General features: G+C 40.9%; 1 protein-coding gene across 4 annotated transcripts in view; it reads right to left on the minus strand.

The window, feature by feature from the left end:
• Nucleotides 1-10,019: 10,019 nt before the first annotated feature.
• The window catches only part of LOC132396773 (receptor-type tyrosine-protein phosphatase delta), a 635,525-nt gene continuing 627,229 nt past the window's right edge, over nt 10,020-18,315 (minus strand). For all 4 annotated transcript variants that reach the window (XM_059974654.1, XM_059974652.1, XM_059974656.1 and 1 more), the window contains one exon: nt 10,020-13,863. In XM_059974654.1, coding sequence (XP_059830637.1) covers nt 13,795-13,863 — 69 coding nt within the window. In that variant the 3' untranslated portion in view covers nt 10,020-13,794. The remainder of the gene's footprint in view (nt 13,864-18,315) is intronic.

The raw sequence follows: 18,315 nt of genomic DNA on the forward strand, positions 1-18,315 counted from the left end.
CTGTTCACTGTGTATGACCTCTCATGATTCATCCTAACAAAGTACAACATCTCACACTTGTCTGCATTAAATTCCATCTGCTATTTTTCAGTCCATTTTACCAGACGGGGCTGGTTCCAATACTGCTGCAAGCTCTGATAGCCTTCCTCGCTGTCTACTACACCACCCAATCTTGGTGTCATCTGCAAATTTGCTGACCCAGTTAACCACATTATCATCCAGATCATTGATATAGATGTCAAACAGTAATGGACCCAGCACTGACTCCTTTGGCACTCCATTAGCTGCAGGCTTCATTTGAAAGGCAACCATTTACTACCACTCTCTGGCTTCTCACACGAAGCCAATGTCCATCCCAAATTATGACCTCATCTTGAGTGCCGAGCGACTGAACGTTCTTGACCAACCTCCCGTACAGCGGCTTGTCAAATGCCTTGTTGATGCCCATGCAGGCAACATCAACTGCCTTGCCTTCATCACTTCCTCAAAAAACTCTATAAGGTTCATTAGACATGACCTATTACGTACAAAGCTATGCAGACTATCCCTAATCAGTCCATGTCTATCCAAACACTCATGTATATAGTTCATTAGTATATGTTCCAATAACTTTCTAACTGATGTCAGGCTCACCACCCTATAATTTCCCAGTTTATTTTTAGTGCTTGTTTTTCTTAACAGCAGATCAACATTAGCCATCCACAAAGCTTCCAGTACCTCCAGTACATCCTGTCACTAAGGATGATTTAAATATCTCTGCTAGGACCCCTGCAATTCACCTTATCAGGCCCTGGGGATTTATCAAGCCTAATTTTATTCAGGACAGCAAACACCTCCTCTGTAATCTGCATAGGGTCCATGACTTTGCCACTGCTTTCCCTAACTTCCATAGACTCTGCATCCATCTTCTGAGTAAGTATAGATACAAAAAATCCATTTAAGATCATTATACTATCAGCAAAGAGAAGTTTGTACAATGGTTTTGAATCTGTTCATTTTGAATTATCCACCCTGTATGTTCAAAAAGGAAAGGGAAATCTCTCCAGCTTGTGAGGGAAAATCCTAGCATGTATCTAAATGCTCAACATCATGCTTAGGATATATCTCTAATACTGCACCAATATCCAGTGGACTTTGGAGCATATCCAATGGAGCATGAGGCTCAATACTTGCAGGGAGGAACATGGATCTCACCCCTTAATTCCATATGCCCTTAAAAGGATTCAGTTTATTAATACAACCCCTGTTGTCCCATTTAGTTGCTGGGTTTTCCCAGGCTCAGTGACCATTTGTTGAATTACAGATCAGATCCTGGTCTGATGAGTTTTGGATCAAATGTAATGGAAATTCGTATATAAGACCATCAGCGACCTCCTTGCTTTGCATGCGAGCGTTGGGGCAGATAAAAATAAAATCAGTTGATGCTTCACAGGTTTCCATTATGGTTCACTGTGTAAATATAGTTTGAAATATTGCTTTAGCATGGGCACTTATTCTGGGATTCAGGTTGGTACTGTATTGATCATTGGTAGAAAAGGTAAAAGATCAACAATGATGAAATGGGGAATTAGAACTGTGGTCACTGAAATTATTGCCGGAATATAGAACTCTACTTCACAACAAGGTGGAGAGGGGGTGCTAATGTTGTGTTATCCTTTCAACATTTTGTTCTGCCCTCATTCCCCTCATCCCATTCTTCATCTCCTGCTCCATAGCTGTCACAAGGAACAGCTTTGACATTTACTACATTTGCAGACTGGTCTGGATAATGGAGACTTCTCTTGAGAATGCTTGCAATTTGCTTGATGACAACATGGGTGATCTTGCTGCAGGTTATTTTTCTTTTACGCAGGGGTTTCCAACTTGGTTAATGGTAGGGGCCCAAGCCATAGAAAAGTTTGGGACCCCCTGATTTTATGCAAGATGTTTTGGACTAGAGTGAAGAGCCGGGCATTGAAACAATTGTTCTAGATTCCAAAGTCTACTTTGCTGGCTGGAGTATGGTGAGCCCATTGACTACATGAAATCATTGTGAATGTTGCCTAGGTTTCAGACAGCGACTGAAACCTCAATGTTATGCTCCACCATCACAAGCACCACTGTTGTAGAGATTTTTCAGCTCTGCCCGATTCTCACTCTCCACCACGTGAGTAAAGGTAAAATCCCACCTTCTCAGAGTGACGTTCCCAGTGCTGCTCTGTGATGAAAATTGTTTCTGATGTTCCCTGCAGCAGCCTGAAACACTTAGAGATATTGAAATGGATGGCCACCCTCAAATCCATTTCCAGCTCTTCTTTCCATATGATGCCAGTAGCTTATCTATTAATGCTCAGACCTTACAGCCAGCTACTGGCTTCTGGTTTGGTTACATGTGCGTTGTTCATGTACCCCAGGAAAGTTCAGAATAGAAGCTTTTGCCTCTACAGTTGCAAATAGGACTGGATTTGAGTTTTCATCAGAATAAACAATGGATTGATTTTCAGAAATGTCCATGTGTGGCATCTTATCAATCTATTGATTCCACAGGGCCAGCGATGAAATTTTTATGGGTGATGCTTCATGGTTGTGCTATCATCTCATTTACTTCTCAATTATTCCTAGCTTTTAAGCAAGGTATTTTCAATACAATCTTCTTCATGATGCCTTTGTGATTTGAGCTGTGATCTTGCCATGCCTTCTGTCCTGCAATAGATCAAGTGTGATGAGGGAAATTGGAGAAGCAAACGTTGGAGGTCTCAAACGGCAGTGCAGTTTCGTGCCATCTTGGGCAGAGCAGTCTAACTTCACCCAGACAGATAATGCCATAACCTAAGTACATCTAGAGAGTAAAAGATGAAACAGAAAGCAGAATATAGTCTTGCAGTTACAATGAAAGTGCAGCATATGTAGACAATAATTTGTAAATGCCACAGCAAGGTAGATTTGAAGATCAGAAGTTCATCTTTAATTGTATGAGGTCCCTTCTAGAAACTTACTATAAAAGGAAAGAATTTGTCCTTTAGCCTGGTGGCACACTTTCTCAAGCTCTGCAAATCTAATCTGTTTTATGCTTCTAGTTCTGCAGTGCTTGCATTAAGTTTTAGCAAATTAGAGGTCCAGTCAGAAGTATAGCAACAGCTATAAAAGTTGTTCTTGAGTCTGGTACATACTCTCAATATTTTGTGCCTTCTGCCTGACAGAAGAGGGGAGGAGAGAAAATGCCTGTGGTGAGAAGGTTCCTTGATTACATTGGCCTTTTTCCCAAAGCAGCAGGAAGTATAGACAGAGCTGGTGGAGAAGAGGCTGGTTTATGTGACGGATAGGGTCCATTCAGAACTCTTCATAATTTCTTGTGGTCTTGGGCAGAGCAGTTCAAGTTCAAGTTCAATTTATTATCATTCAACTATACTGCCAAATGAAACCACGTTCCTCCGGACCAAGGTGCACAGCACAGTATATAATACTCACACACATAATGCCTAAAGTAATATTACCTCTAGCCAATTAACAAATAACAAGGTGTATTTAAGACACAAGTTAAAAAGTAAACAGTATAATGCTACTGGTGCATCATGCGTGATGGACCTGGATGGTAACTGGGAGTTCATTAGTCTTACAGCCTGGTCTTTGTGATAAGTCTTACAGTTCTTACATTGAGACTCAAGTTGTTGTGCTTGCACCATTCAACCAGCCACTCTACTTCCCCTCTATATGCCGATTTGTTGTTGCCAACCACCATTGTGTCATCAACGAACTTGATGAATCGGTTTGATCTGGACCTGACAATGCCGTCATGCATCAGCAGCGTGATGAACACACAGCCCCAGGGGGCGCCAGTGCTCAGTGTGATGGAGCTCGAGATGTTGCTGCCAACATGGACTAACTGTGGTCTTTCTGTGAAGAAGTCCAGCATCCAGTTACAGAGAGAGGTGTTGAGACCCAATCACCAGTTACTCAGGGGTGATCAAAAATGATCGCATTAAGTGCCAAGCTGATGTCGATAAACATCATCCTGGCATATGTGGCACCATTTTCCAGGTGGGACAGGATGGAGAGGAATGCAGAGGCTATGGCCTCATCAATGGAGCAAACTGGAAAGGCACCAACTAGCAGGAAGATGAGATTTAATGTGATCCGTAACCAGCTGCTGAAAGCACCTCATTATTGTTGAGCTCACTGTCACTGGACGGTAGTCGTTACAGTTGCCCTCATGAGCACTGGGATGATCTGAGGAAAGACATTCTTGCCATAGAGGGAGTACAAAGAAGGTTCACCAGATTGATTCCTGGGATGGCAGGACTTTCATATGAAGAAAGACTGGATCGACTAGGCTTATACTCACTGGAATTTAGAAGATTGAGGGGGGATCTTATTGAAACATATAAAATTCTAAAGGGATTGGACAGGCTAGATGCAGGAAAATTGTTTCCGATGTTGGGGAAGTCCAGAACGAGGGGTCACAGTTTAAGGATAAAGTGGAAGCCTTTTAGGACCGAGATGAGGAAAAACTTCTTCACACAGAGAGTGGTGAATCTGTGGAATTCTCTGCCACAGGAAACAGTTGAGGCTGGTTCATTGGGTATATTTAAGACGAAGTTAGATATGGCCCTTGTGGCTAAAGGGATCAGGGGGTATGGAGAGAAAGCAGGTACAGTGTTCTGAGTTGGATGATCAGCCATGATCATACTGAATGGCGGTGCAGGCTCAAAGGGCCGAATGGCCTACTCCTGCACCTATTTTCTATGATGATGGCTGCCTTGAGGCCTGAGGGCAAAGTGGACTTTCCCAGAGAGATGTTGATGATGTCTGTTGGAACCTCAGTTAATGGGGCTGCATAGTCCCTCAGCACACAAGTAGTTATGTTATCAGGCCTCCACTTTACATGGATTGACCGTGGCTAGGGTCTTCCTCACATCAGCTGCAGTCAGACAGGGTAGCTGTTCCTCAGGGGGCAAGGGCTTCTGATTTGCCCTCACATAGATGTGTTTAATAACTGTGACATCCTCAATGAACTTCTCTATATAACCAGACACAGATCTTGCATAGTCATTGATGTTAACGTGACGGTCTTGGGCAGCCTCCTCCCAGGTCATGCTCCAGTGCGTGTTTTCAAAACAGTCCTGCAATGCTGAGTTGCTCCTTCTGGAAAAGTCTTTATCTCCCTTTGAACTGGTTTAATAATTGATCTGTATACCGGAATTAGCATAACAGATAAGTGGTCTGAAGATCCCACGTGAGGGAGCATCTTTGTATGCATCAGGGGTGTTGGTATAAACCAGGTCTAATGTGTTCTCAAACAAGAGAAAATCTGTTGATGCTGGAAATCCGAGCAACACACACAAAATGCTGGAGGAACTCAGCTGGCCAGGCAGCATCTATGGAAAAGAGTGAACAGTGGATGTTTTGGGCGAGACCCTTACCCCATGAAGAGTCAACTGTTTACTCTTTTCCACAGATGATGCCTGGTCTGCTAAGTTCCTCCAGTATTTTGTGTGTGTTGCTTGGATTTCCAGCATCTGCAGATTTCCCTTGTTTACAGTTACTCCATTGGTTGGAGCTGGAGTGACTGCATGTGCCGCCATCTTCACACTGTAGCCATACCATCGCTATGATACATCTGTATAGAGGGAATGGTCTTGTCGATTCTTAGTGTTGTGCGTGGAGAATTGTTTTCTGATGAGACCCCATGACGCCCTTTTGTGACAGGAGACCCAACTCAGCATGCTCCCTTTCCCCATCACACCGATCAAAGGAACTTTCATATCTGAGAGTAACCAGGGGCTGAATTGAATTGACTTTATCTCTTACATCCTTCACATGCAGAAGGAGTAAAAATCTTTACGTACATCTCTGTCTGAACGTGCAATGTGCAATTTGTAGTAATTTGTAATAAATAGTATATACAGTAAGATATACAACAGGACAGTCAATATAGCTTAGAAATACAATGGTGTCAGCATGAGTTAATCAGACTGTTGGCCTGGTGGAAGAAGCTGTCCTGGAGCTTGTTGGTCCTGGCTTTTATGCCATGGTACTGTTTCTTGGATGGTAGCAGCTGAAAATATTTGTGATTGAGGTGACTAGGGTCTCCAATGATCCTTTGGGCCCTTTTTACGCACCTGTCATTGTAAATGCCCTGAATAGTGGGAAGTTCATATCCACAGATGCACTGGACTGTCTGCACCACTGAGTGAAAGCACAATTTTGCACGTTCCCTGTTGGCTTGGGAATCTTTGTCAATGTCAGGGTGCATCACTTCTTAACAAGCAAAATGCTTTCAATTCAGTCAACATCAAACCTGCCAGTAATTGATGCAACTCAGAGTACACCTTTATGCTATTGAACACTGGTGCAATCTGAACACCTGGAACTGTCTTCCTGTTGATGTCCAGTTTTTTGTAATCAGATCAATACTATCCAAGATTTGTCCATGTTCTGCTCACTTTGCACTCTGCCGAATGCACACAGATATGGTGTTACTACTTCTCAATGCAGCAAAAAATGTCCTTTCTCAAAACTGGGTGCACACACATTGCACGGGAAATTCAAAGTAAAATCAACCCCCAAACAAAAGTCAATAGGGAGGCAGGTTCTGTTGTTATCTGCTTTCTAAAAATCAGGAATTAGTTATATAAGAGGGAGGGATCTGCATGTGTTAACAGTTCTCAATCCATAAAATTAAGATGCAGTAAGACTCCCTCTGTACACCACAAACTGCTGTAACTTGTTCACTTTGGCACTGATATTGAAAGCAATTTCATTATGAAATTAAAAAAAGCTCTCTGTCTGAAAGTGCCTCATAATATAACTACGAAAAATGATGAATCTGACATTCAACCCCCATCCCCCAGATGCTGACATTGACAAATCAGTAATGCAATCTTGTCCTTAAATCCCTTGGTGAAAGTCACTCACACAGATTAGGGTCTACCCTTGGGTAAAGTGATGAGACCCACTCCTGAAAGTTATCTGGAAATAAAGCAGCAGAGCGTCAAAGTATTTAATACATATCATAAGGAACATAGATAGGGTGAATACACCATCTTTTTCCCAAGGTTAGGGAATCAAGAATTAGATTATTAACAAGAACTATCTGTTTAAGCTGAAAAGCTGGAGATTCAATTGGAACCTAAGGGTAACTTTTTTACCCAGATGTTGCTCAGTGTGTGGAATAAGCTGCCAGAGGAAGTGCTTGAGGAAGGGTACATTAGCAACTTTGAAAAGGCACTTGGACATGGATAGGAAATATTTAGGAACACAGACCAAAAGCAGGCAAATGGGATAGCTTAGATCAGAATCTTGGACAGCATTAACCAGCTGGGCTGAAGGACCATTTTCTGAGCCATATGGCTTTCTTGCCCTATAATAACATTGTAACTAATCATCAATTTAAATAAATGGGTAATGTCTGGTAAAGCAGTGGATGTTTGTCACTTTATCTTTGTATTGGCTTTACGTTTATTTATCAGCTTTATGAAGAAATAGAAAAGTCTGGAAGCACTCAGTAGACCCAGCAACACCTGTGGAGAGAGAAACAGAATAAACATCCCAGCTTAAAAATCTTCTGTCAGAACTGGGGTTGAGGAATGAAATGCCTGCTGCATTATTCTTTGCTTAGGTACTCCTACACTTTAATCTGTTTAAATCCATTCCTGATTTTATTTCAGACTTCTGCCATCTTCAGCTGTAATGGCCAAAGCAACAATTTGGACTTTGCCTGCAATTGCCACGTCACTCACAAGAAGATAGCATTAACCCTTCTTTTTGTTGTTTCAATGTGGTAATAGGTTAAACACCAGGAAACAACAAAATTGGATGACTTTAGTTAAGAGGAGAGATTGGACAGGTTGTTTGAGAGATACAGAAACATGAGGGGAACTCACAAGGCAAATGGTAAATCTATCAAATACTGGAAGGGGCAAGAGACTTAAAGTGAATTTGAGGAATAACCTTTACAAGTGGTGCATTTTTCCCAAGTCCAAGACGTCAAATACTAGAGGGTGCACTTAAGATGAGAGGGAGAAAATTCGAAGGAGATATGCAGAGCATGATTTCACAGAGAGCAGTGATGCTTGGAATGCAATCACAGGGATAATAGTGGTGGCAGATACAGCAGAGGTGTTCATGAGGCTCTTAGATAGGCACAAGAACATGCAGAGAATGGAGGGATATGAACCACGTGCGCAAAGAAGAGATTAGGTGTCACTAGCTTAATTAGTTTGGCACAACATCATGGGTTAAAGTCCTTTTTTCTGTGTTGTACTTTTCTATCTAGAGCACTGTTGGATTCTAGATAACAGCCTGAATGTGTAGTGGAGGAAGATACTCTCATAATGGTTAGTAAGTATCCGGATGAGAACTTAAATCATTGATGGACAGAAGGGAACAGAGCAAGTACTGGTAACTAGAACTGGTTTTTGATTGCTGCTTGATGGTCTGCATAGATTTGATGGACTGAGGGACCTCTTTCAAATCTTTATGATTTCATAACTCCAAGGAAGTCCTGCACTTCGACTCCGTTGGTTATTTATTTCTGACCACAATACACAAAACATTTTTGACATATCATATTTTCTCCTCCTTCCATGGAAACCACTGAAGCACTTTGTCCTGTTGTTTGCAACACATTTGTCAGATAAGATCCATCAAAATCCAGAAAAGTTCTTCCCCAGAGCCTCATCTTCCTGCAGCAGAGAGTAGCAGTCTTGGGTCAGTGATGTCAAAATTCATTCTGCAGAAGGAACTAGTGTTGAAATCAGTTCCAACTTGGTACACAAGGTATGGACTTCAATATCAATCTCAATATCCCAATTTATCCTTTAGAAGGGTGATTAACATCCCATTTCAACTGCTGCAGTGCATGTGGTGGAAATACCTGAGTGTTTTGTCAGGTCATCTCAGATGTCAGTTGAAATTCAGCCAGCTTGCTCTATGCCTGCATTCACATATTGGCCAGATCAAGTAAGGATGGACAATGTCCAACAGTGAAAGACAATGGCAAATCTAATGGGTTTTTAATGACAAGCCAGAATGTTTTAACTATAGCAAACTGACAGCTTTGTGGATATTGTTAATGTCAGCAGTTTTCTTTATATAGATTCATCAGATTTGATTTTAAGTTCTCCTACTGCCACAGTGGGGTGTGATATCCAGTCTTTGGATCAATAAGCCGCTGGATGGAAGTCCAGTTAATTTAAGTACTATGCACCAAATCCTCAAAATGCTGTGAAGATTACTTTGGTCATGATATTTTACAAGCTCTCTCTGGGGTAGGTTTGGAGATTTCTCCAACATACCACAGCTTGCAGTCCACTGCTGGCTCAAGGTCACAGGTAATCCCTTAGAAATATACTGCAATTCCCTTACCCTTGCCAAAGAATAGCAAAAATGGGAATAGGCTCACAAGTTGCAAAAATTTCAGGCTTCTCCATTGTACTACATGCCTCTTAGTAGATCCATTTGAGAATAGATTGCAGCTAGCTTTGATAGTCAACCTTAAGCACTCTGTGACCAGAAGTCCCAGCTTTAGACTGACCGTACTGGCAAAAGTAGTTGCAGCTTTGGACAAAAGGCATGACCAAGAAGAGCTATCAATCATCCCTTTACCACTGTCACCTCGTATTACCTGTAGGAGTATGAATGATCTCGACTCTGAGTGAGAAGGAGTTTGTAGTACCACAAGATGATATCTCAACAATTCCCAGACCTCAGCTGAAGGACAGATTGGTGGTCTCTGGTGTGCCTTGGACAATGTCACGATGTAAGCAGACTGAGAATGGGTAAGAATCACATGGTTTTTAACTTAGAATTCTGATGATTCACTACAACACCTGGGTGGTTTCCCCACATGCACATCGGAAACACATCAGAGGCATTTGGTGCATTGAATGAAAGTTGGGGTGGCTTTATTGGCTGACAAACAATATCAGAAGGTGACTGAACTGCTATGAAAACTTGGTGAATATTGACCTGCATCACAAACTTCCCTTCTACATGATGATACACAGAGTGCCTATGAATTTAATAAAGACCACCAATGGTGCATAACACTGACATTTTTATTAGAATTCATTTGTAACAAATGGAACTTGTGTCAGCAAATAACTGATTTTCTTACAGACTTTTTGCCACCAATGTAACCTAAGTAAGAAAATAAAAAGCACGCTTTTCAATCTGTAAAACATTTATGCTAACTACTAATTAGAGGTAATTGTATGATTCTTTGAACAAGCCATGTTACATTTTGTTTTGTTCAATCTATGCATTCAAATGAGAGCAGTGAACACAGTCTGTTTTACTTTGAAAATAAATCCAAGCACTTCAAACTTGAATGGAAAAATTCACAAGATGGGCATGGTAGAATTTGAAGCCATCGGGAGATTTGTCAGAGTATTTGGGCATCATTGCAGCCACCTTTTCTCTCCTAAAATTCTGTGTTATTTACATAAACACCTAGAGTGAACGCATAAATTACACAGGGGTTCAAGTAGCATGTAATTTTGGGTGTAGAATCAGGAGGGCCGTGCATAGTACAAAGTTTTGGAAAAGTGCACATCTCCCTGGAGGACTTTAGACTTTTGCAAAATGGATAATTAAAAAAAGAAAGCAACAACTAATATGAGAAAATAATTTGCAGAAGAATTGCTAAATTAAAATATACTTGTATCATACAAATGTTATCTATCTGAATGCAACTAATTAAAAAAATTATATATATATTTATATATATTGCCTACATAGGTTAATGGTTAAATAATCATAGCACCTTGTCAGCTTTCAAAGAGAGAAAAATATATCTTCCTGCAGATTATGAAGGAATTTGCAGATTAAGAGGTTTTAATAAGACAGTGATGTGGAATGGGAGACAGTGAGTGCAATCAGGAACACACATCAATGAGAAGCTAGATTAAAAAAGCAGCAAATACGCTGGGCATTCTTGACAACTTACTCCGTTTATTGTAATTACCCTGGCTACCACATTCTGATTTTCAGTTTAAATACTTCAATTTTTTTAAAATCAGCTCTGGGGGAAAAATGCATTCCCAAACAAGAATTCCATTGGAACATTTTCTCACTCAACATGTTCTTATATGATTTCACAAATAGCTCTTGGTACAAAACAGGTACTTTGTTTTTAAGAGACATACATTAATTGGACAAATATATGAACAGTTATACTTGGCAACCTCAGCAACTCGGCTCAATACTGATCGAGGTTAGGCTGGTGGTTCTTAACTAGGTAATGGTCTGTATCTCATCTCACAGGAGTATTAGCAGATTGTTAATTTTACAACATGGAGAGGTGCATCAACATGACATAAACTTACGGCTTCCATCCTGAGGTAGCCTTCTGTCATCTTTCTTATTTTAGAAAAAAGTGCTTTTGTATGATTTTGAAAAGTTTTTGACCTCTGAGAGGAAAGAAAACTAAAAAAAACACAATAGGGTGATTGGTCTCGCAGACAAATTGTAATGATTCCTGACATATCTTTCCACCTAATTTCAATGTTCTTGGTTCTTCTAATGCAAAGAACCTGCTAACACCGTGGCTTGCCTAACACTACCATTGTGCTTGCACTTGCTTGAAAAGCAATTGGAAAAGAACTAAGAAAGGGAATCTAATTTTCATATATAAAAAAGCTGAAAACTCTAAATATGACTGCTGTATCAAGGACAAATACATTAAAAAAATCTGTTGGTTGACTCAATGAAACAACTGAAACCCAGTTGACCGTGGCACTATTGATGAAGAAATTTTAACCATTTTCCACAGAACTCATTTCTGCTATCTAGATGTAATGTAATGTGATCACCTACTGGATTTGACTTTAAGGTACACAAAAGACCTCAATACACTTGAAGCACTTCAATTCAGAGATAGAAATTAAATGCAAAGTATGTACACAATGGTATAAGTGTCTAATTTGCATATAAAGTTATCATTGCAATCAAAATTAATGCTTAAAGAGGAAGGATAGTCTGCGTTCAAATCACTCCCATTTAGCAGAACAACATTTATTTTAATCTTCCAGTGACATTTCTTTCTGGTGAGGAGATGCCAAGTCTGGCTTCCGTTTGTTGCCTAGGCACACTTTCAGGGTGTTCCAGACTGGTAGTTACAGTAACCAACAAGGAAGGGCAGGTTCCTAGGCATTGTGGAGCCCCTGATTTTGTGTTGGAAGCTGAGAATCCAGCAATGTCAACTGCAAGTTTTCCCAACATTTGGGACATATTCTGCCTCCCGCAATGTAATTCCTCTGCGGGACTCCCAATTCCTGCAACCATCAGCTCTTAGCCTTGCCTCACAGGCACTGTGAAACACTGCTGCTTTTTGCGGTAGACCCACACTGCAGCAGTATTTGCCCTTTTCCTATGGAATTACACAGGTGTTACCGATGAGACTTTAGAGCAAGGCTTCTTGATAAAGTTAAATTCTACTGAATCTGCAAAAGAAACACAAAACTGTATACTATGGCTTCAAAAAATGTGAAATGCTTTGAACTGTTATCCTCCCCTCAAGATGTTTCATCCTCTTAAAGAAATTAAAAGACTTTCAATCCCATTTTAGCTCTGAAACAGGGATTACTTAATCCAAGTATATTTAACAACATGCTCACTATAAAGTATAGAAGCAAAATGAAAGTCCCACGCTAAAAGTTTTAAAACTTATTTGCTTTTTTATATGCAATTTATTGCGTACATGTGCAAAGATACGTTTCAGTATATCATATGAACCTATTAAACATGGATTACTAAGTTCATTGATGTGCATTCCAGTAGACACTAACTTTTCACCATGTCATCATGGAAGCCTAGACAACTAATTATTATTCAGATGGAGGTTACTAGTGATATATTTGGCGAGCTATTCAACCACATCTTAAAATCCTTGACATGGATGATCTGATGAATTCAGTAGCAGCAGCTTTATACTTTGCCCCTCCCTGTTGATTCCATAAAGGCCCTTTTTCATTTAATGTTATTAGTTGATTTGTTTATTAACTGACTGCTAAGGGCAAGTTTCATTAAAATGAAAAACTCAATCAGACCATTATGTGGTAAAAGATAAATAAAAGGACTGCACAAAAAATGTGCATCAAAAATTTCAAATTATTTCCGTTTCTACAGCCAGATACATACATCATTTCTACAGCTTAAAAAAAGCTAGTCTGGAAAAAACATATGAACAAATAAGCAACTTTTTAAATTCACTTCATTGAATGATAAACTTTTGTTAAAAAAGGGAAAGAAGTTTACACAGTTAAAAATGAAGCACAGGTCAGCAGTATATTACAGTACTAAAAAACTAAATCAGTAATTTGAACATTCCCTCCCTCTTAATAATTAGTATGAGCAAATGGTGGAAAGGGGTGATACTGAAGCAAACGTGTCCTACTAGATTCTTAAGTCAGGAACTGGCCTTTTCATAACATTTTTATTCCCTTGCAGACATAGTACTCTCAAGATTCAGCTTTGCAATCCTTTCTCCACAGTTCTCAGACATTCCTTCCTCAATCTCAGTCTTCTTCAATCGGTTCACCTCCACTTCAATCATCAAAGTTGAATCCTTGAGTTTTCTGAACAATTCTTTTTGGTGCCCCATCAGAAAAGATTCTCCTCCTCTTCTTAAGTTGGTTATTAAATTGCCAATTCTTGGTCCACCTGGAATAGTTTATTTTTAAATTTCCCCTGCCCCCCCCCCACTAATTTATCTTTAGCTAGGAGTAAGTAGTACTTCTCAAGCACATTGTATGGCTCAGAAGAGGCTTTCTGGATCTTAAATGGCCTACTGTAAATCCAAGGTGGATTGGGTTTCTATGTTGCATAGTGATCGAAGCTTCCAAGGTACTCCAGTGCAGCTCGATAGCAGAACTGATATTGATCCTGCAGAAAGACAAGAGGAAATGAATTTCCAATAACAGACCTCTAAATACAGTAAATGATGCAGCTAAATTTCAGAACGAATATGTGAGAGCAATATAGTTCAACAACGTGCAGCTCTAAGGACCTATGATTGCTATGCGCTGACAATATTGCAGGAATGTCATGCAATCTATGTAGTTTTAAAGGCTTTCTTTGAAATTAAACAACTCTGCAAACATTAGCCTTTGACACTGGACAAAAACCAAGTCTGTATCTTTTTCTCACATGATTTATCATCATTTTGAGTGCGCGCGAAGTGCATCTTGAAGTAACACTGAACGGCGGACCTCGTTTTGTTGATTTGAGATTAAATGCTAGAGCTGCCCATGGAACTCAGCTGAACAGACCATGCTTCATTGAAATGGTACTGGCAGATTGGAGATCACTAATATGACAAGCCTTTGAAACAAAATCCTCATCTAGACAGTGATCTGTTGAAATTCCTCTCCACTATCTTAGAAGTATATACTTTAAACAAGTGGAATGCCTCCTATAAACTGAACCGATTTGAATTTCAGATGGCTAATTTAAGAGTTCACTTGTTCAATATCTTTTTATTCCAACCGCTATTACTTCAAATATTTCCATCATCCTTATAAGGAAAATGTCTTCAAACATTTACCAGATAATTGACTAGCAGCTTTGATCTAGCTCAATTTACACTACAAAAAACCACCAAGAGAAGTTGTTAAAGAGTTCTTCCATTCGTCGCACATTTGATGGGATGTTGTGTGTTTTTCAGTGGTGCAGTGGCTAAGGGTAACTGGCGCAGGAGGAGTTGAGGCCAGCAGGGATCAGCCACGGCCGTACTGAATGACAGGGCATGTTTTGGAGACCTGATGGCCTCCTTCTACTCCTATTTTCCTGTACTCTTGTGCCCTTTGCGTTCTAAACAGGCTGCAGTGAGTTACCGTTTCAGCAAAATGGGAAGATTTCCCAGGTCAGGATTGAGTGCACCTCATTTTCTCCTTTCCAACTTCCACAAGAAATTGATAACCTCTAATTCATTTTGCCCTGGGAATTGAGGTTGGGGAATAAGACCATGCTTCAATGTCTTTACACTCAGTCATAGGAGTACACAGCGATTACTTGCAGCCTAAATGAAAGAAAATAATATTCTCGTGTCATCTGAAATTCAACTTGTCAGACGTGCACAGAACAGATACTGTCCACACAGATAAGGTGTTCTGTTTTTGGCTAAACTTACTTCATTAAGAACCTCTTCTGTTTATGCCTCTTTCTTTGCAACTGCCAAGCATATTCTCTTAGTGATGGTGTGTGCAGGGACAATTTTGTCAGTGAAAAATGGGAGCATGAAACCAGGGTATCTGTTGCCAAGGTCTGATTAAAAATAGCACCATCTTCTTTCATTGATGAACAAAAATGACAAAATTTGGCAGCTCAGTCTGCAACTGTCATCATTGTTATTGTAGATGGAAACCAGGGATTGTTATTCACAAAGTTACAGTCAATGCATTCTCCAAACCAAGTATCAATGTGTTTCTGCTTAATGATTCCCCTCTCACATTAAATTGAAAAGGAAAAACAAACTGTGCTTTACTAATGCACAGGTATCATTCTAGTGATTTCCTCACTTCACCGGTTGCAGCCAATACCACTCATTGCTTCAGTATTGTTCTTGGAAAAGCATCTGAACATCTTGACCGATATTTATGGCTGCATATCTCTTGTTTTGCAATGCTTGTCCACTTGAAACTCATTTGCAGATAGTTTTGAGCATCTTGATGAACAGACACTCATAATATGGAGGGGGAAGCACAGACAGTCTGACCCTTCAGCCAATGAGTCCATAGGGACAACCAACCACACTAATCCCACAGCAATCAGATTTCATTCTTGACATGTCTCCTTCCATTCCTAGATTATAATGACACTATATTCTGCATTCTGCTTTCTTCAGTGTACTTATGTTTGGCATTATCTACCTGGTGGCACACGAACAGAAGCTGTTGTCGGTATCTCGGTACACGTGACAACAGAGCGCAGGTAGAAGAGCTGGCACTGGGGACCCAGGATCAATCCTAACACTCGGGCGCTGTCTGTGTGGAGTTTGCACACTCTCCCTGATACTGTGTGGATATCCTCCAGCTGCTCCTGTTTCCCCCTCCCCCTTCCTCCCAAAGAGGTGTGAGTTGTTAAGTTAAGAGTAAATTGCCTTTGCTTCAAAAGCACCCGTGTGTGGGCGAGTGCGGAAGTTGATGAGGATGTGTGACGAATGCAAAAAGGGATTAATTTAGAATGAGTGTAAGCAGGTGGTTTATAGTTAGTGTGGGATGGCACAGTACTGTAACGATTAGCTTAGTGCAATTACAGTGCCATCAATTCCACCACTATCCATAAAGAGTTCGTACGTTCCCTGCATGATCACGCGAGATTCCTCCTGATACTATGGATTCCTCCTACATCCAAAAGATATACAGTTAGTAAGTTAATAAGTCACACAGGCTCATTGGGACTGAAAGGGATAAGTTCCCCTTGTCCTCATCTAGCACCCCTCGAGCCTCCATATCCAGAAGACCATTCTCCGTAAATTCCACTAACTCCAACAAGATCCTACCACTAAGCACATATTTTGGATGCTGCCCGACCTGCTGAGTTCCTCCAGTGTGCTGTACATGTTGCTTTGACCCCAGCATCTGTAGTGTACTTTGTGTTTACATATTTCCCTCCCCTACCCTCTGCTTTCCATAGATATCGCACTCTACAAGACTCCCTTGTCCATTCATCTCTCCTCACTTAGCTCTGAAAGAGTGACAAGTAATGTGTTTGTCTCTATATCTCCTCCCTCACTATCATTTGGGGCCCCAAACAGTCCTTCCAGGTGACGTGGCACTTCACCTGCAAATCTGTTGGGGTCATCTACTATATCTGGTGCTGCCAGTGTGACTTACTCTACATCTGTGAGACTCGATGCAGATTGGGGGGCTGCTTCGAGGATCACCTATGCTCTGTCTGCTGCAAAACACAGAATTTCCTAGTGGCTACCCAGTTCAATTTGACCTGTTCCCATTCTAATATGGCATTCCCTATGCCATGATGAGGTTAAACTCAGGTTGGTGGAGTAACACCTCATATTCCGTCTAGGTAGTCTTCAGCCTGATGGCATGAACATTATTTCCCCAACTTCCTCTATTCGCTTCCCGCTCCATCCTTCTCTATTTTCCTATTCCCCATTATGGTTTCTCTCTCACCTTGTCTTCTCCCCAACTTCCCATCATCTTCCTCTGGTTCCCCTCTTTCTTCTATGGTTTACCGTTCTCACACAAAAAAAATCCTTCTTCTTCTTCAGTGCTTTCTTTCTTCCACCCATCCCTTCCCAAGTTCTTATTTCATACCCACTCTCCCACCCAGCCACCTTCTCCTCAACCTGGTCTCACTTTTCACCTACCAGCTTGTACCCCTTCCCTTCCCCAATCTTCTTATTCCGGCTTCTGCCCCCTTCCTTTCCAGTCCTGATGAAGGGTTTTGGCCCAAAACGTTGATCCTTTACCCCCCTCCATAGAAGCTGCCTGAATTGCTGGATTATTAGAACTTAGGTTGATAAAGCGCAGGAACAGGCCCTTCAGCCCACAATGTTGTGCTGATTCAATGTCCATAGCCTTCCATGTTCCTCATAGTTATGTGCCTATCTAAACGACTCTTAAAAGTCTCTAATGTATTTACCTCACTTACCACTTGAGGCAGTACATTCCAGGCACCCAGCACTCTGTGTAAAGAACAACTTGGTCCTCACTTCTCCTTTAAAATTCACCCCCTTACCTTAATTGCATGCCCACTGGCATTAGACATTTCAATCCTGGGAAAAAGATACTGTCTGTCTATTTTCCCTATGCCTCTCATAACCTTATAAACCTCTGTCAGATCTCCTCAGCCTCTGCCACTGCAGAGAAAACAACCTCTTGTCTTCTAATCCAAGCAGCATTCTGGTAAACCTCTTCTGCACCTTCTCCAAAGCCTCGGCATCCTTCCCATAATGGGGGCAACCAGAACTAGCCTAACTAGGGTTTTATAAAATTCCTCCAGCATCTTGTGTGTGTTGCTCAAGATTTCCAGCAACAGCAGAATATTTGTGTTTAAGTTTCCTGAGAAGCTTTCTGATCCTGCTGGCCCAAGTTTAATGAATGCTTTATAATCCGGAGGATCTTCTTGCAGCATTGGAAGATGTTTGATGATCCTGCCAGACTGGCAAGGGATGAATCACATGGTGCCATGTCTCCTGATCCAAAACGCTAATCATAGCTGCACTCATGTCAAACTTTTCTGAATCCCATAGTTCATGCCAGAATAGAAATTCTCATCCCAGTTCATAATTCCCTTGCATCCTGCATGAACTCCATTCATTCTGAATGTAACCGCAGGACCTAGAAGATGTGGCGGTCGACAGACATAATG

This window comes from Hypanus sabinus, chromosome 7 (genome assembly GCF_030144855.1).
Source record: "Hypanus sabinus isolate sHypSab1 chromosome 7, sHypSab1.hap1, whole genome shotgun sequence".
NCBI classification, from domain to species: domain Eukaryota; kingdom Metazoa; phylum Chordata; class Chondrichthyes; order Myliobatiformes; family Dasyatidae; genus Hypanus; species Hypanus sabinus.